Genomic DNA, 18,865 nt, shown 5'->3' with positions numbered 1-18,865 from the left:
TAGAGTCCCGCTCCTTCAAAGCGGCAGCTCTAGCCTTTAGCTCAGTGCAGATGTTGCCTGTAATCCATGGCTTCTGTTTGGGGTATGTAAGTATGGTCACTGTGGGGATGATGTCATTGATGTCCTTATTGACGAAGCCAATGAATGTTGTGTTGTACTCCTCAATTCCATCGGAAGAATCCCTGATCATATTCCAGTCTGTGCTAGCAAAACAATCCTGTAGTTAAGCATCTGCTTTATCTGGCCACTTTTTTTATTGACCAAGTCACTGGTGCTTCCTGCTTTAATTGTTGCTAGTTAGCAGGAATCAAGAGGATGTAATTATGGTCAGATTTGCCAAATGAGGGTGAGGGAGAGCTTTGTACGCGTCTCTGTGTGTGGAGGAAAGGTGGTCTAGAGTTTTTTTTTCCCTTTGGTTGCTCATTTAACATGCTGATAGAAATTTGGTTAAACGGATTTAAGTTTCCCTGCATTAAATTTCCCCGGCCACTAGGAGCACCGCTTCTGGATGAGCGTGTTCCTGTTTGCTTATGGCAGAATACAGCTCATTGAGTGTGGTCTTAGTGCCAGCATCGGTCTGTGGTGGTATGTAGACAGCTACAAAAAATACAGATAGTGTGGTCTACAGCTTATCATGACATACTCTACCTCAGGCAAGCAAAACCTTGAGACTTCCTTAGATATCGTGCACCAGTTGTTGTTTACAATTATACATAGTCTGACCCCCTTGTCTTACCAGACGCCACTGTTCTATCCTGCCGATATAGTGTATAACCAGCCAGCTGTATGTTGATAATGTCGTCGTTTAGCCACGACTCCATGGAGCATAAGATATTACAGTTTTTAATGTCCAGTTGGTAGTTTAATTTTCATCGTAGGTCGTCGATTTTATTTTCCAATGATTGCATGTTAGCTAGTAGAAAGGAAGGCAGTAGGGGTTTATTCGATCACCTACGAATTCTCAGAAGGCAGCCCGACCTCTGTCCTCTTTTCTCCGTCTTCTCTTCACGCAAATTACTGTGATTTGGGCCTGTTCCCGTGAAAGCAGTATGCCCTTCATGTCGGTCTCGTCGGACTCGTTAAAGGAAAAAAACATTTCTGCCAGTTCGTGGTGAGTAATCGTTGTTCTGATGTCCAGAAGTTATTTTCTGCCATAAGAGACGGTAGCAGCAACATTGTGTACAGAATAAGTTAAAAAATGAGTTACTAACAAAAAACACATTTGGTTAGGTAAAACGTCAGCCATCTTCTCCGACGGCATCCTACAAGGCACACAGAGTAACAGCCAGTTAGGTAATGTTCAATGCTTTGACTTTTCTATTCTATTCTCATTAAGTAATAAGGGCTTTATAAAATACATTTGAATGATTTTGATACCTTCTTCTACTTCTTCTCCTCAATTCCTTGACTGAGTGGATTGGCAATAACATGAGATAACCACCTCCATTAGCAGAGAGAGGACATGAACAAAAAGTTGATCAATTAAACAGGCAATGTTCCAAAGCATAAACATCAAAAATCCAATTTCAAAAGATAAAATGTGAAGGCAGCTCATACCCTGAGAAAAGTATTAAATTGAGTTAAAATGTCAACATAAATGTATAAAAATCTGAAGGAGAGTGGTTTGACTAAATGTTTGTCCTGTGACCGTATGTGAGAGGATATGATGGGAACCACTGCCCTGGGCTGAGGTCGCGCGAGGACGGCGCTAGTCTTCTTGAGCATGATTAGTTTAGTCACCTTCCAAAGTCTGTTTACCCTTTTTTCACAATTAATAAAGAGTTGTGTAGAATGGCTTTTAGTGTAGGGGGAGCACTTCCTGGTATGCCACTCCCTACAAATATGCGGTGGTCTCAATGTAGAAGTCCTGGGCTTGTGTGATTACATGTGGTCTGTGGTTGTGAGGTCAGCTGGATGTCCTGCCAAACTCTCTAAAACGACGTTGGAGGCGGCTTATGGTAGATAAATTAACATTAAATTCTCTGGCAACAGCTCTGTTGGACATTCCTGCAGTCAGCATGCCAATTGCACGTTCCATCAAAACTTGAGACATCTGTGGCATTGTTTTGTATGACAAAACTGCACAATTTAGAGTGGTCTTTTATTTTTCCCAGCACAAGGTGCACCTGTGTAATGATCATGCTGTTTAAACAGCTTATTGATATGCAACACCTGTCAGGTGGATGGATTATCTTGGCAAATGAGAAATGCTCACTAACAGTAAACAAATGTGTGCGCACAATTTGAGAAAAATAAGCTTTTTGTGCATTTGGAAACATTTCTGGGATCTTTTATTTTAGCTCATGAAAAATGGGACCAACACTTTACATGTCGCATAGAGACAGAAGGTACTGTATGTAAAGACAAGAGGCAAGCAGAGATAGGCGTGTGCGTGTGTGTGTGTGTGAAAGAGAAAGAGAGAGAGGGGTACAAAGTAGTCCTATAGATGGCACTATACTCACCCATACAGGTAAATGAAGCGCTCAGCAATACCAGGAGAAACAGCATCTTCTTGAGAACTCTCCGTAGCCTGTAGCCTAGAAGAGACATCCAGTTGGGTCCAGTCCTGCATGCGCTGTATATAATATCATAAACCCAATATCTGCACGTGGGGTGATTTATAGATCAAATAATCTGCCAATCACTTTGGCAGTGTTTCGGGTCATATTTGTAAAGTGGCGTTGCGCGTTTTAGAAGATTGCGATTTGCAACAGTCCCCAGGCGTTGTGTGAAATCAGTTTTTTTTAATGCGACAAGGAACGCTTCACTACAACAAGTAGCAGCAAAGGACGCAAACCTCGCTCATGCGCATAGCAGACGAAGAAGCAGTTAATGATCTTAACGCTGCTGTGATCATCCATTATATGGGCTTGCAATACAGTTAATAATATAAAATAATAATAGGGTATTGTGTTTTGCTGTCGTGCATAGGTGAGTGCAAATGTAGGCATATAATACATACTTTTCTCCATGTTGATTCCAATAAATGTAGATTAAGTAAATAGCTAACTGTAAAATATGTTGTTGTGTGCTGTCGATAATTGCCTAATACTAAAATTGTTCAATTAATATTGTATCACAGGTAGTGTAGAATTAGGAGCAGTGCAACGTTCTAAATCGAGAGTATTAGCACCCTCTTGTGAAGTTGATTGATGGTGAACGGTGTTTACTGGCTCGGTAATTGTGGGGAGTAGGGCTGAATGACAATTCAGTGGCAATTCTAGACCATTTCAACTGGGGGGGGGGGGGGGGGGGGGGGGGGGGGGGGGGCAAGCTGGGGCCAGTACTGTACTGTAAGAGGGGCCAGTTACATTAGACATTATTGTTGTCATCGTTTTCTTCGTTTTCTTCATTAGCAGGCAAAAGACCATGTTCATAATCATCATCGTTGCCACCCCCCCACCCCCCACCCCCACCCCCCACCCCCACCCCCCCACCCCCATCCCTTGCGGTCTATTTGCAGTCTACAAATTATATGTAATTATCTTCTGGCCCCCAGACCATTGCTGAAGAAAAAATCTGCCTGCGGCTGAATCTAGTTGATGATGCCTGATCTATAGACTGCTGCCAACCCCCCTGACTCAGTGGGTGTCTCTCTACAGCTGTCTTGTGTCTGTCCTCAGAACATGCACCTCTATATCCTAGTGAGTGCCCTTCTCAGCATCCCTGTCTCTTTGGGTGAGTTGGACTTTTTGCCATTTTAGTATCATAGCATTTGCATCCAGTTGTAGATGGTTGTTTAACCCATGATTACTTTACAGTAGTAATATGTTGGAAGAATTTCATTTGACTCCAATCTCTCTCTCTCTCCCCCTAGCTTTCTCTTTGGGTAGGCCCAATGTCATTGTTGTTATCTCACAAAAAGTCACACATGGATGTGAAAAATTCTGTACTTTCTTTTGATAATGTCTGGCCATGTCCTCCTCCCTCCTCCCATAACTCACTCTATTTGTCCCTCTTTTTTCAGGTTGGAATGAAGACTTACAGATAGTGTGTTCTGGTCGAGAGTTCCGCCTGCCGGTCTACTCAGGGTCAAGAATCGTGACCTTTACCCCCAGCTACCCTCCAGGACCAAGAAGAGTGCTTCTGGAGAACAACAACGTAGGTTATGTGTGTGTGTGTGTGTGTGTGTGGGGGTTGGTTCTTCTATCCTTGTGGGAACCTCAAATCCCCAAATGTCCCCACACGGATAGTAAAACATTCTACCTTGTGGGGACATTTCCTACATCCCCATGAGGAAAAAGGCTATTTTAAGTTTAGGTGTTAAGTTCAGGGTTATGGTTAGAATTAGTGTAAGGGGTTGGGGGTTAGGTTCAGGGAAAATATAATTTTGAATGGAAATTAATTTTAGATCCCCACAAGGATAGAAGAACATAACATGTGTTTAAGTGTGTGTGTGTTCTTCTATGCTAAACACTATTGTGTGTTTGTAGTTGAAGGACCTGCGGTTTAAGTGGACGAAAGATAGGACGTTGCTGCTGAATGACGTCACACACCGTGACCAGGGGCTCTACTCTATCAAACTGTCCTCTGGATTCACCTATGAGACCGTTCGCCTCACTGTCTCAGGTACAGGGGCTCAGGGGCTCCCGAGTGGCGCAGTGGTCGAAGGCACTGCATCTCAGTCCTAGAGGCATCACTACAGACCCTGGTTTGATTCCAGGCTCTATCACAACCAGCGTTGATTGAGAGTCCCATAGGGCGACGCACAGTTGGCCCAGCGTGGTTAGGGTTTGGCCGAGGTAGGCCGTCATTGTAAATAATTATTTGTTCTTAACTGACTTGCCTAGTTAAATAAATAAACATATATATTTAAAAAACTCTGCCGCAGGGAATACCTCTCTCCATTTCGTTGTCTATTTTTTAAAATCTATTTCTTGCTCTATTCTGTCTCTCTGTTTCTCTATGATATTGTATAATAATTCATTGTATCTGTTGAAATTGATTGTATGAATCTTGAAACATTGTATAACTCTCAAGATAATCTCTGTTTTGCTTTCTTTCACCCTTTCTCAGAATGTATAAAAACCTTCCGTCTGGGCTATGGGGAAACCTTTCAGCACAACATCCCTAAATATGTCTCCGTGCTGGAGTTCTCTCCCCGGGGCTCCCCCTCTGACTCCCAGACGGTATTACTGTGGAACCGGATGGACCCTGAGACCAGCGAGGCGGGCCGGGGGAGGCTAGGGTCAAGTGGGAGGGTCTGGGTGGCAGAGAGGGTGACCCAGGCAGACCAGGGAAACTACACCCTCCGAGACGAGAATGGGAAAGTAATCTCCCGCAGCAAATTGATTGTCAATGGTGAGCACTAGAAAGATCAAAGAGATCTGGATGAAGGGGAGAGCGAAATGAAACGGGAGATGGGATCGGAGGCCAGGAGAGAAGAGATTGCGATATTAGATCTGACATACAGTCCAAACTGACTCTTAGTTGTATCTGATTCTTTCTTTCATCCTGATGCCCCTCATCGTCCTCATGTCCCCTCCTTCATTTCTCCTTTTTCTTTTCCTTTAAACTCTTTCCAATTCTCTCTCTCTCATTATCCCCTGTGTGGGTGCAGGGCACAACTTCAATGTCACCCGCTTCTTCAAGGAGTCTCTAAACCTTCCCCTTTTTCTCCCTGTCTCTCATGTCCACCTCATTTTTACCCCGTCCCTGCACCTCTCCAATCCCTCCAATGTGCCCCTTGAGTCCCGGTACTCTCGCCCCGTGCAGCTGATCAAGGATGGCCAGATTGTGGACCAGGACCCCCGGTACTGGGGCCTCCTCTCTCTGGGGAGAAACGGGACTGTCAACGAGGTGGTCATCACCAGGCTGAGTGCAAAGCATGATGGGATGTATGAGATCCGAGATCAGGGCGGCAACCTGGTGTCATCCACCATTCTCCATGTGGTCGGTGAGTGACAGTGTGTGTGTGAGTGAGCAGGAGCTTTTCCCTTTACATGATGCAGAGATATCTTTCTTGATCTCCCCGCTCACTCACTCTTTCTCCCTTCCTTTTTCTCTTTCCAGATAAGACTGCTAGATGGAGAGCAGTTCTCAAGTCCATCAGCCTTCCTTCTGGCATGTTTGTGACTTTGGCTGGTTTCATCTTATTTATGAAGCGCTACCCTAACTGCAGCCTCGCTATGATAATCAACGGCCTAAGAGGTCACCATACACCGGCATCTAACCTTCCAAGAGTCAATGTCCAGGTGAGGAGATGTTCTGAATGAGCTTGACAGCTGTAGAGTGAGAGATGTTTGTGAGCTTGGTAGGTAGAAGAAATATGGTGGGGTTATGAGTGGTTATCGGAGGGCTTGTGTGGGCAATGCAATGAGCCTGTTGTCATGGTACTATGTTGTCCATCCATTTCAACTGTGTGATATTATAGAATTCTGTCAGTGTCAGAGTAAAAGTAGAACCAGTCCTTTGCGCCAGTTTGAATCTCCTCCTGCATCAGTTCCTTACACATTTAAATTGGGTCAGTGGTCACATAGCTTCATGCTTCTCTGTGGATTGCATGTTTGTTTCGCTGTGCGTTCCCCTGTCTGTCTACGCAATATTTATATTTATATACTTGTTTTGTTTGTCATCTGCAGGACTACAGTCCACCCAGTCTCCAGCCCTCTGGCATTTACAGTCATTCAAAGCAGATTGTAACGCCAAAAATATGGAGCCCCATACCTACACATTCGGTAGGTAGGCGGTGAAGTTGTAAATGTAGGCTCTTTTCACCATTATTATAGATTTCTATATTATGTGTCTTTCTCAGGGTTACATTCCTCTCGTGGTCAGTGCACCACAGCCCTCCCCTGAGCCAGTGAGGACGAGACAACAGGAGACAGATAGACTTAGAGTTGAGACTGCCACTACTCACACTCCTCGTGAAGAGGTAAATACACACACTGTTTCTATTTTCTGTCTCACAATGGACAATTAAGTTATATTCTGCTCTTTCTTTTTATCATTGACTCCCTCTCTCTTCTCATGAGACTGCTGACGGAGAGAGGGAGATCTCTTTTTCCATCGCTGGCACCTCAGACTGCCTCCACTCATCTGAAGACTGCTTCCAGTTCCAGATCAAGAAAGAGGGAGACAAGGAGAGCAAAGCGAAAGACTACTTCTCCACACTTCCACTGGACACAGATACCTTGGAGACTTGCAGCGTCTACACTTCTGAAAAACTCAACTTCTTATAGAGCACAGAGAAGAGGAGTGAATGGAGATAAAGAAAGAGCGGGCGGAGAGAAAATAGTGGAGGGCGATATGGTTAAACTGTTCACGGGTGATTTTGTAATTATAGTGCCTTCGCTTTCAGAACCCTATTTGGATATGTTTGGGTATTGCGTATTACTTCCTATAATTTCTTTATTATCATGTCATTATCATTCCTTTTAAGAATGAGATGAGCAATATCCTACATTTTGGCATATCACTCCTTTGTACAACTGGATTGGTAATGTTTTCAAAAATCAACCTGCTGATTACTTTCTGCTACCTACCAAGGAACCCTCAGGACCACACATTTAAACCTGTACTGTAAGCTATAGATGACTGTATATATGTGTAAATATATGGAAGTTATGTTAGGATGGAGAAGAGATGTCAACGTTAAAGAAGAGATGAGGAATTGTCAGATTTTGTAATAGAATGTGGGAATTGCCTCTTTTTTTAAAAGCATATCTAACTGCATGTGTTACCTACTATTAAACAAGTAAATTAACACAAAATAATAAAAATATACTTTTATTAGATTACATATCTTTACATAAGATATACATTGTTTGTGATTGCCATAAAATTATGTACATGATTCAATTACGGTTACATTATTTCACCAGGTGTTCATATTGTGATTGAGGTTTTATAGAATGGATTATAATATGTTTGAAGTCATATACCTTTCCCAATGTTTTGTGTATTAACGTATCATTGGTTTGTTAGTCAAGTAATGAATGAAGCTCGAGAAAATAAAACGAATTCAATCTAGTTATGAAAGTTGTCGTAGTCATGACAGTGGGGGAACGAAGAAGAGCTCGCTTTGGAGGACTGATGCTATCCCAGCGTGCATTGTTTTCGAAGCGGCAATGAAACGCCAGCGTGCGAACTTGGAACAAAACAAAAATAAAGTAGTCAGAATTAGTTGCCTTTTAGGCAAGACTTTTAAGATAGTTTGCCATCAAGCGTAACACAAAAAAATCGTGTTTAGCTACAGAGGGACGTGCACTTGAAATATGTCTTTGGTTTGCGCAAGTAAGTTGAACATGCTTCTGAAGTTGAATGAGCTAGATCGCTTACCTAGCACCCTGCTAGCTAACGTTAGTGTGGCTAACTGGCGAGCTAGTAACTGATTCATTGTCACTTTTCTGCAACATGGTATTTATGGTGGCTTACTAGTTATATTATCAAGCCATGAAACAATAGCTAACAATTGTATGTATCGACTTATGTTACCCCACTCAGTTTCCAATGAGGTCCCCGAGCACCCTTGCGTGTCCCCGGTGTCTAACCAGGTGTTCGAGCGCCGACTGATCGAGAAGTATATCGCAGAGAATGGAGTGGATCCCATGAATAGCCAACCACTGTCGGAGGAGCAACTTATCGATATAAAAGGTAAACAGGGCGGGGATAGACTGTTAACGTAATCAGTCGAATCAATTACATCAAGTATGTATTTATGTACTGATTTTAGTTTAGGCTTAGAAGGAAATCCTAAGTAGGTTCCATGTATTCGAAGATATGTTTTCGTAATGGATTTGAATCAATGTTGTGCTGCCTTCTGTTGCCCAGTGTCTCATCCTATCCGACCAAAGGCTCCCTCTTCTACCAGTATCCCTGCCATACTCAAGGCTCTGCAAGATGAGTGGGTGAGTGTCTAGGCAGACTGGTTTGTAGTCTACCTGTGGACAGTGTTACAATAGAATACTCTTCCTCTGTATTATTAAATCTTTCCCTTAATGTCTTCTGTCTCTTTCAAGGATGCGGTCATGTTGCACAGCTTCACTCTGAGGCAGCAGCTGCAGACGACTCGCCAGGAGCTCTCTCACGCCCTCTACCAGCATGATGCAGCCTGCAGAGTCATTGCTCGTCTTACCAAGGAGGTCACTGCAGCCAGAGAGGGTAAGAGAGGGATCTCTATAGTCTGAAGTCGCTTCCTCACCTTCTCTCATTCACTGACCTGTGAAGGCAAAATGCTTACTCTTTGCCCATTCTCCCATTCAACAGCCCTGGCCACACTCAAGCCCCAAGCCGGATTGGTGGCCCCTCAGTCTATGCCCGCCTCTCAGCCAGCCGCTGGGGTGAGTGATTAGCGCTGATTCCCATCCATTAAACAGGATTCCTGTCCATCAGAGATTGAGGATAGATGTTTTCTCTTTTCTAAGTATTCTTATTCTTCTCTCTGTTGTTTTGCCTCCTTTTCTCAGGGTGCTGGTGGGGAACCAATGGAGGTTAGTGTGCAGGTGGGAATGACTCCAGAGATCATCCAGAAGGTAAGAGCTAATTTCCTCTTCATCTTTTTACCCCCTGTGATTAGTGTTCTCATTACTCTGAGACCCTCTCAATATGAGAATCAATTTGTGATTCATTGAATTCTCATTAGTCTCTTTCCTGCTCCTACTCTTCTGTTTTCAGCTTCAAGATAAGGCTACTGTCCTTACCACAGAGCGAAAGAAGGTAAGATGTTCATTCAAGAAAATGTCTGTCATGTGTTGTAGGCTTGCAGAGATGGATGATAAACCACTCAATCTTTTAATAAACTTATTTTGTCCCTTATGTTTACTCTCTCCCTAACCAGAGAGGAAAGACCGTGCCAGAGGAGCTGGTCAGGGCTGAGGATCTGAGCAAGTACCGCCAAGTGGCTTCCCACGCTGTGAGTACTACTATCTGTAGGACTGTAATAACCTGTAGGGGGCTGACTGTGCTGCTTAGCACTGCTATATGAGGTTGCCCTTAGCTGTCTGTCTGCCCATATAGTGACCATGGTCTTTTGAATGTCTCAGGGACTTCACAGTGCCAGTGTCCCAGGAATCCTGTGTATGGACCTCTGTCCTTCAGACACCAACAAAGTACTCACTGGTAAGTACCCCAGCTTTTTATTTTCTCTCCGTCTCTTTTTCTTGCGTATCTAAATAGAACTGTCAATCAAATGTCATTGATGACTATCTTGTGTTGCCAGGTGGGGCTGATAAGAATGTGGTGGTATTTGATAAGAAGGAGGAGCAGATCATTGCCACCCTCAAGGGTCACACCAAGAAGGTCACCTCTGTCATCTACCACCCCTCCCAGGTAACAGACCTGTGTATACACCTGTCTAGCTCCTAACGTTTTATGGAAATTAACTCAATTATGCTTTATATTCTACTTTTCAACATCATGTATACAGTGAAATTAAAATAGAGTTAAAAGATGAGTTGATTTGTGGTATCTATATACCCCGGTTTAAAATGTACTGTATTGTAGTTTGTAAATCTCCCTTGCCTAATTTCCTTCCTCACTTTAGTTTTTTTCTTTTATTTGTATTTTCCATCTTTCTTTCCTCTCCAGTCTGTGGTGTTCTCTGCCTCTCCAGACAGCACCATCCGGGTGTGGTCTGTGACTGGGGGCAACTGTATCCAGGTGGTGCGAGCTCACGAGGCGAGTGTGACCGGGCTGTCACTTCACGCAACCGGGGACTACCTTCTCAGCTCTTCCGAAGACCAGGTAAGTCCATTGTACTGGTAGAACACCTGAGTCCAGCATGTTGTTAGAAGTCCTGAGTCCACTGGTCCGTTGACTAGAATGGCACCAGCTGCACTGTTGTCAATAGTAAATGTAACAGCACCTTTGTGTTGGTGGATGTATGTTAACACGGCATTCCTCTCTATCTTTCTCAGTACTGGGCCTTCTCGGATATCCAAACTGGCCAAGTCCTTACCAAAGTCACAGATGAGGCTGCTGGTGTTGGTAAGTGTGTTTGTGGTCAGGTCTATGCGTATGGGCATGAAAGATGGGTTACTATTTTTGTCTGTGTCTCATCTCTGCCCTCCTCCTCCTCAGCTCTGACTTGTGCTCAGTTCCACCCCGACGGTCTGATCTTCGGGACGGGAACCGCCGACTCCCAGATCAAGATCTGGGATCTGAAGGAGCGCACAAACGTGGCCAACTTCCCCGGCCACTCTGGCCCTGTCACCTCCATCGCCTTCTCTGAGAACGGATACTACCTGGCTACAGGTCAGTCGCTCTCCAACCTCACAAAACAGTGTAAATAATGTTGGATTTCTCATGGATTCCCTGACCCAGTCTCTCGCTCTGTGCTCCAGGTGCCCAGGACAGCTCTGTGAAGCTGTGGGATCTGAGGAAACTGAAGAACTTCAAGACCATCGCCCTGGACAACAACTATGAGGTGAGAATAAGAGACTGTGGAGTCTGTTAGCTACAGATATGGGTCAACTTCTCACAAATTTAGCTCATGTACGGCAAATAACATGGTTATTTCTTGCAGAGTTTTTCACTGGAATCTTATTTACTCTCTCTCAGGTTAAGTCTCTGGTGTTTGATCAGAGTGGTACGTACTTGGCTGTGGGTGGATCCGACATCAGGGTGTACATCTGCAAGCAGTGGTCAGAGGTCCTCAACTTCAGCGGTGAGAAAAACAACTGAACAGAATATTTAACTCAACTTTCATCAGACCTTGTGTGCTCACTGTACAAATCATACGTACACATGGTTAGGAAAAACTCAGTGTCCTATTGCATGCGTCATCTTACACCGAGTTACCTTAAACATATATATATTTTAAAACATTTTTCTTCCTCTTTTTCCCAGACCATTCTGGCCTGGTGACAGGGCTGGCATTCGGAGACAATGCTCAATTCCTTTCCTCCGCTGGAATGGACAGAAGCCTCAAGTTCTACAGCCTGTAGATTAGTACAGACAGATGGAAAGAGAGCGAGGATAAGATTGGAGGGTTCTGGTTAGGCCTAATCTCGAATCTAGACCAGTGTGATCATTTTGACTCTGCTACACAGCTATCCGTTTTGTGAAATATGGACCGGTGACCAGTGGTTAGACGGTTGAATCCTTATGATTTATTTGATGTTCTTGTATTGCTGAGATCAGAATCCCTATCCGAGGTGCGTTCAATAAGGGAAATAGTTTGCGAACGTTAGCAAACATATTCCATTTGTTTTGTGTTAGCCGCGACCGTTAGCTAAGCGTCTGAGAATATAGTGTACGGTGAGCGTAAGTGTCTGTTTCTGGTCTAAACTGCTGCTAAAAACAATCAAGTGGCCATGTAGACTTTCTACTGTATTTCCTAGGAGTAGGTAAGTCGTTTTGAATATTGTTGCTAAAAAGCCACAGTGATCTTTAAAATAAAAAATAAAATAGCTGTTTGATGTTTCACTGTTCATTCAAATCGTTCAACTGAAATTGTTACTCTGGCAGCAAGCCTTGTTTACCTCGCCTCTGGCCTAGGCAGGAGCTTTTTAGTCAGAGTTACGAGCAGATTATGAACTTAGCGTTTTGAAAATTGACCTGTAGTTATTTAGGATCCTGGAGTGGGTGGAGGAACCGGTGCTACGGTATTTACTTTTCCATTCGTGTATTCTTCTTAAAGAACGTCCAGACGTCTGTTCTTCTCCTTTCAGTGGTTAGACCAACAGCTCTCAGCTGTTGAAATATAATTTGTTGTAACTGTTTTCACATTGTGTCAGCCAATTCTCTATATTGCTGTGTTTATTCAAAGGTCTCCTTTCCCTTCCTCCCTTTTGTACACCTCCAATAAATCAAGTTATTTTTGTAGTAACAGCCAGCTATTTGTTTGATCAGTGGAATGTATTGTATATGCCTCAGGTTGTCGTTTCAGCCTGTCTGAGGCACCAGTATGACTTTGATCCCAATAGACCGTGTGCTCTGCTTTGTACTTCCTGTCTCTGTTGGTCATCTAGCTGTTTGAAATTGACAATGTTTTATATATAAAAATAAAACAATGAAAAGGGTGACATGGCTGGATAAAAAAAGAATAATTTCTCTGTTATACTAATCTATAATGAGCCTTTGGTTGATCGGTGGGCAATGGCAGGTGTGGTAATAATGATGATGGTTTGTTAGTATAGCAGGTTAAGATAATTAACGTAGCTGGTTAGGAGATCTAATATAGGAGGTTAGGTGAATTAGCTTTGCGGTTAGAGCTTTAGGCCAGTAACCAAAAGGTTGTTAGTTCAAATCCCCAAGGTGAAATATCTGTCTGTTAGACTCCCTGAGCTGACAAGGTGAATCTGTCGATATGCCCTTGAGCAGGGCCCTTAACCCTAATTGCTACTGGGTTACTGTTGATAATGGCTGACTGGCCGTGATCCCACTCTCTCCGAAGGTGTCTCGGGGAGTTGGGATATGCAAAAAACACATTTCCAATTCACACATGCATATAATGCATGCGAAATAGGACAAGTATAAGCACCCACCAAATTATTATTAACAGCAGGTTAGGAGAGTGAGGTTAAGGTCACAGGAAAAACATCCCCACAGCATCATGCTGCCATCACCATGCTTCACTGTAGGGATGGTGCTAGGTTTTCTCCAGACATAACGCTTTCAGGCATTCAGGCCAAAGAGTTCGATCTTGGTTTCATCAGACCAGAGAACCTTGTTTCTCGTGGTCAGTGTCCTTTTTAGGTTCCTTTTTGGCATACTCCCAAGTGGGCTGTCATGTTGCTTTCACTGAGGAGTGGCTTCCGTCTGGCCAATCTACCATAAAGGCCTGATTGGTGGAGTGCTGCAGAGATGGTTGTCTTTCTGGAAGGTTCTTCCATCTCCACAGAGCTCTGCAGTTCTGTCAGAGTGACCATTTGATTCTTGGTTACCTCCCTTAATTGCGCAGTTTGGATGGGTGGCCAGCTCTAGGAAGAGTCTTGGTGGTTCTGAACTTCTTCCATTTAAGAATGATGGAAGTTGCTGTGTTCTTGGGGACCTTCAATGCTGCAGAAATGTTTTGGTACCCTTCCCCAGATCTGTGCCTCAACACAATCCTGTCTCGTAGCTATACAGGCAATTCCTTCAACCTCATGTCTTGGTTTTTGCTCTGACATGCACTGTCAGCTATGGGACCTTATATAGACAGGTGTGTGCCTTTCCAAATCATGTCCAATCAATTGAATTTACCACAGGTGGGACTCCGAGTTGTAGAAACATCTCAAGGATGATCAATGGAAACAGGATGCACCTGAGCTCAATTTTGAGTCTCGTAGCAAAGGGTCTGAATACTTATGTAAATAAGGTATATATATTTTTTTATACATTTGCAAAAATGTCTAAATGATTTTTGCTTTGTCATTATGGTGTATTGTGACTAGATTGATGAAAAAAAAAAAAAAAGTTTAGAACAGGGCTGTAACGTAACAAAATGTGGAAAAAGGGAAGGAATCTGAATACTTTCTGAATGCACTTTATATTTTGTATTTCTCAACTTTCAATATTCAGCTCAATAGACATTATTTTACAACCAAGATATTTGATATGGCTTTTGAGATCATATGGAGCAGCGTGTGCTCGGAATTTGCACACCGGCCATTGCGAGGTTATAGGCCTACGGTCTCATGGGTAATAGCTTACAACTGCACATTTTATTAGGACACTAAATTTACTGTTGGATTAATACATGGCTACTAGCAGTGTGTATTATATCTAGAGTTAGGGATTTAGTTAGTGTTTTGAGTTTCCACTTCTTCAGGATTTGAACCCCAAATGATTTAGCCTATGAACAAAACAACAAATCGGGAAGTTCTGGTGTCCTATTTTGACAGTAAAATATAGCAACTATATTCTAATTGTCAACCCAAAATTCATGACAAATTACTGAATTATGTTGCGCATCAAAATATATTGAGTCATGCATTCCTGCTTGGATGTGTTAGATGAGAAAACTTAGTTATTGAATATCTCAGTAGCCTATTTATTATACTTCTTAATAAAGCATGGATGACTGGGACACTTCCACCACCTGTAAAAGTTATTGACACCAGTGGAAAATGTTAAGTCTGGAGCCCTGTAATAGTAATTAACACTTAGGGTAGGTGTTGATTCAGGGGAGCACAAATGACAGGCACTAATTTGCAATATAGCCTAAGTCATTAGCTTGGCTTGTATAACTTATATGGCTTAAGCAGACAGACAGACGGAGAACAAGAAGAAGCACAGTGACAGCAGAGAAGATGCTGAGACAGACAGCACAACATGGAGGCAACACGTATGTCTAGAGCAGAGACAGTTATAGTGGTGAGTTGTATCTCCAGACACAGTTATAGTGGTGAGTTGTATCTCCAGACACAGTTATAGTGGTGAGTTGTATCTCCAGACACAGTTATAGTGGTGAGTTGTATCTCCAGACACAGTTATAGTGGTGAGTTGTATCTCCAGACAGAGACACTGTTATAGTGGTGAGTTGTATCTCCAGACAGAGACACAGTTATAGGGGTATCTCCAGACAAGAGACACAGTTATAGTGGTGAGTTGTATCTCCAGACAGAGATACAGTTATAGTGGTGAGTTGTATCTCCAGACAGAGATACAGTTATAGTGGTGAGTTGTATCTCCAGACAGAGACACAGTTATAGTGGTATCTCCAGACAGAGACACAGTTATAGTGGTATCTCCAGACAGAGACACAGTTATAGTGGTATCTCCAGACAGAGACACAGTTATAGTGGTATCTCCAGACAGACACAGTTATAGTGGTTACTCCAAACAGAGACACAGTTGTAGTGGTGAGTTGTATCTCCAGACAGACACAGTTACAGTGGTTACTCCAGACAGAGACACAGTTATAGTGGTATCTCCAGACCGAGACGCAGTTATAGTGGTGAGGTGTATATCTAGACCGAGACGCAGTTATAGTGGTATCTCCAGACCGAGACGCAGTTATAGTGGTGAGGTGTATATCTAGACCGAGACGCAGTTATAGTGGTAAGGTGTATATCTAGACCGAGACGCAGTTATAGTGGTGAGTTGTAGCTCTAGACAGAGACACAGTATTAGTGGTGAGTTGTAGCTCTAGACAGGCACAGTTTTAGTGGTGAGTTGTAGCTCTAGACAGAGACACAGTTATAGTGGTGAGTTGTAGCTCTAGACAGAGACACAGTATTAGTGGTGAGTTGTATCTCTAGACAGAGACACAGTTATAGTGGTGAGTTGTATCTCTAGACAGAGACACAGTATTAGTGGTGAGTTGTATCTCTAGACAGAGACACAGTTATAGTGGTGAGTTGTATCTCCAGACAGAGACGCAGTTATAGTGGTGAGTTGTATCTCTAGACAGAGACACAGTTATAGTGGTGAGTTGTATCTCTAGACAGAGACACAGTTATAGTGGTGAGTTGTATCTCTAGACAGAGACACAGTTATAGTGGTGAGTTGTATCTCTAGACAGAGACACAGTTATAGTGGTGAGTTGTAGCTCTAGACAGAGACACAGTTTTAGTGGTGAGTTGTAGCTCTAGACAGAGACACAGTTTTAGTGGTGAGTTGTAGCTCTAGACAGAGACACAGTTGTAGTGGTGAGTTGTAGCTCTAGACAGAGACACAGTTGTAGTGGTGAGTTGTAGCTCTAGACAGAGACACAGTTGTAGTGGTGAGTTGTAGCTCTAGACAGAGCCACAGTTATAGTGGTGAGTTGTAGCTCTAGACAGAGACACAGTTATAGTGGTGAGTTGTAGCTCTAGACAGAGACACAGTTATAGTGGTGAGTTGTATCTCTAGACAGAGACACAGTTATAGTGGTGAGTTGTAGCTCTAGACAGAGACACAGTTATAGTGGTGAGTTGTATCTCTAGACAGAGACACAGTTTTAGTGGTGAGTTGTAGCTCTAGACAGAGACACAGTTGTAGTGGTGAGTTGTATCTCCAGACAGACACAGTTATAGTGGTGAGTTGTATCTCTAGACAGAGACACAGTTATAGTGGTGAGTTGTATCTCTAGACAGAGACACAGTTATAGTGGTGAGTTGTATCTCTAGACAGGGACACAGTTATAGTGGTGAGTTGTAGCTCTAGACAGAGACACAGTTTTAGTGGTGAGTTGTAGCTCTAGACAGAGACACAGTTTTAGTGGTGAGTTGTAGCTCTAGACAGAGACACAGTTGTAGTGGTGAGTTGTAGCTCTAGACAGAGACACAGTTGTAGTGGTGAGTTGTAGCTCTAGACAGAGACACAGTTATAGTGGTGAGTTGTAGCTCTAGACAGAGACACTGTTATAGTGGTGAGTTGTATCTCTAGACAGAGACACAGTTATAGTGGTGAGTTGTAGCTCTAGACAGAGACACAGTTTTAGTGGTGAGTTGTAGCTCTAGACAGAGACACAGTTGTAGTGGTGAGTTGTAGCTCTAGACAGAGACACAGTTGTAGTGGTGAGTTGTAGCTCTAGACAGAGACACAGTTGTAGTGGTGAGTTGTAGCTCTAGACAGAGCCACAGTTATAGTGGTGAGTTGTAGCTCTAGACAGAGACACAGTTATAGTGGTGAGTTGTAGCTCTAGACAGAGACACAGTTATAGTGGTGAGTTGTATCTCTAGACAGAGACACAGTTATAGTGGTGAGTTGTAGCTCTAGACAGAGACACAGTTATAGTGGTGAGTTGTATCTCTAGACAGAGACACAGTTTTAGTGGTGAGTTGTAGCTCTAGACAGAGACACAGTTGTAGTGGTGAGTTGTATCTCCAGACAGACACAGTTATAGTGGTGAGTTGTATCTCTAGACAGAGACACAGTTATAGTGGTGAGTTGTATCTCTAGACAGAGACACAGTTATAGTGGTGAGTTGTATCTCTAGACAGGGACACAGTTATAGTGGTGAGTTGTAGCTCTAGACAGAGACACAGTTTTAGTGGTGAGTTGTAGCTCTAGACAGAGACACAGTTTTAGTGGTGAGTTGTAGCTCTAGACAGAGACACAGTTGTAGTGGTGAGTTGTAGCTCTAGACAGAGACACAGTTGTAGTGGTGAGTTGTAGCTCTAGACAGAGACACAGTTATAGTGGTGAGTTGTAGCTCTAGACAGAGACACTGTTATAGTGGTGAGTTGTATCTCTAGACAGAGACACAGTTATAGTGGTGAGTTGTAGCTCTAGACAGAGACACAGTTATAGTGGTGAGTTGTATCTCTAGACAGAGACACAGTTATAGTGGTGAGTTGTAGCTCTAGACAGAGACACAGTTATAGTGGTGAGTTGTAGCTCTAGACAGAGACACAGTTATAGTGGTGAGTTGTAGCTCTAGACAGAGACACAGTTATAGTGGTGAGTTGTATCTCTAGACAGAAACACAGTTTTAGTGGTGAGTTGTATCTCTAGACAGAGACACAGTTATAGTGGTGAGTTGTATCTCCAGACAGAGACACAGTTATAGTGGTGAGTTGTATCTCCAGTGGTGCTTTTACATATTGTATTTGTTTTTAACATGATCTGGTTAAAAAGGAGGAGGATCGGATCTCGCCAGACACTGGAACAGAAGTTGTTGAGAAACACTGTACGGCACTGCCAATGTTATGTGTCAGCACTACTGCCTGTCTAAGTAGGGTGTGTAGGGTCAGGGTGTGTGTATGGAGGCATGCACAGTGACGTGGGCTGGTGTGGATAAAATGCCAGGGTCCAATGCATGTCTCAGTCTGCAACTTTGTGTTTTTTTTTAATAAGGCTGATTGAGGCATTTGGGCTAAGATAGGGAAGAATAGAGAATAATATATATACTGTAGGGTAGAAAACGTCATCTATCCAGTCTGTCCATAGGCCTCTGACCTATGTAAATCAAATTTGGGAACGTTAACAAATAAAGTGACATGAAACCAGCGAACGGGAAGGGCGAGTCATTTCTTTCGCTCCTTCCCCTAAGAACTTCACCAAAGACAGTACTCGT

The 18,865-nt window shown here is 43.2% G+C and overlaps 2 protein-coding genes across 2 annotated transcripts; both read left to right on the top strand.

Annotated features, from left to right (window-relative positions):
- The first annotated feature begins 2,525 nt into the window (after positions 1–2,525).
- LOC110488720 (uncharacterized) lies at positions 2,526–7,969 on the top strand. Its single transcript, XM_090198296.1, has 10 exons — positions 2,526–2,931; positions 3,500–3,678; positions 3,968–4,101; positions 4,434–4,569; positions 5,017–5,301; positions 5,561–5,896; positions 6,013–6,194; positions 6,582–6,677; positions 6,755–6,874; positions 6,975–7,969. The coding sequence occupies exons 2-10, from the start codon at positions 3,627–3,629 to the stop codon at positions 7,179–7,181; spliced, it is 1,548 nt and encodes a 515-aa protein (XP_090054422.1). The 5' UTR covers positions 2,526–2,931; positions 3,500–3,626; the 3' UTR covers positions 7,182–7,969.
- A 31-nt stretch (positions 7,970–8,000) lies between these two features.
- LOC110488721 (pre-mRNA-processing factor 19) lies at positions 8,001–12,965 on the top strand. The gene is made up of 16 exons (XM_021561044.3): positions 8,001–8,235; positions 8,446–8,595; positions 8,773–8,849; positions 8,961–9,102; positions 9,208–9,281; positions 9,408–9,473; positions 9,616–9,657; positions 9,779–9,853; positions 9,984–10,059; positions 10,160–10,269; positions 10,528–10,683; positions 10,857–10,926; positions 11,020–11,193; positions 11,283–11,365; positions 11,500–11,605; positions 11,788–12,965. Exons 1-16 carry the CDS (start codon positions 8,217–8,219, stop codon positions 11,883–11,885), a joined length of 1,518 nt encoding a protein of 505 aa, XP_021416719.1. The 5' UTR covers positions 8,001–8,216; the 3' UTR covers positions 11,886–12,965.
- The last annotated feature ends 5,900 nt before the right edge of the window (positions 12,966–18,865 follow it).

This window comes from Oncorhynchus mykiss, chromosome 14 (genome assembly GCF_057628025.1).
Source record: "Oncorhynchus mykiss isolate SJ-2025 chromosome 14, ASM5762802v1, whole genome shotgun sequence".
In the NCBI taxonomy this organism is placed as follows: Eukaryota; Metazoa; Chordata; class Actinopteri; order Salmoniformes; family Salmonidae; genus Oncorhynchus; species Oncorhynchus mykiss.
Note: the sequence above shows the minus strand (reverse complement) of the source record. Positions and strands in the feature narration are given on the sequence as shown.

Excerpts from the sequence above, each read along its gene's own strand:
- LOC110488720 (XM_090198296.1), top strand. The coding sequence starts at position 3,627 with ATGCACCTCTATATCCTAGTGAGTGCCCTTCTCAGCATCCCTGTCTCT. Across the intron at positions 4,102-4,433 it reads TGCTTCTGGAGAACAACAAC|TTGAAGGACCTGCGGTTTAA; the intron begins GTAGGTTATGTG and ends GTGTGTTTGTAG. Across the intron at positions 4,570-5,016 it reads CGTTCGCCTCACTGTCTCAG|AATGTATAAAAACCTTCCGT; the intron begins GTACAGGGGCTC and ends ACCCTTTCTCAG.
- LOC110488721 (XM_021561044.3), top strand. Across the intron at positions 9,103-9,207 it reads GGTCACTGCAGCCAGAGAGG|CCCTGGCCACACTCAAGCCC; the intron begins GTAAGAGAGGGA and ends CCCATTCAACAG. Across the intron at positions 9,854-9,983 it reads GCCAAGTGGCTTCCCACGCT|GGACTTCACAGTGCCAGTGT; the intron begins GTGAGTACTACT and ends TGAATGTCTCAG.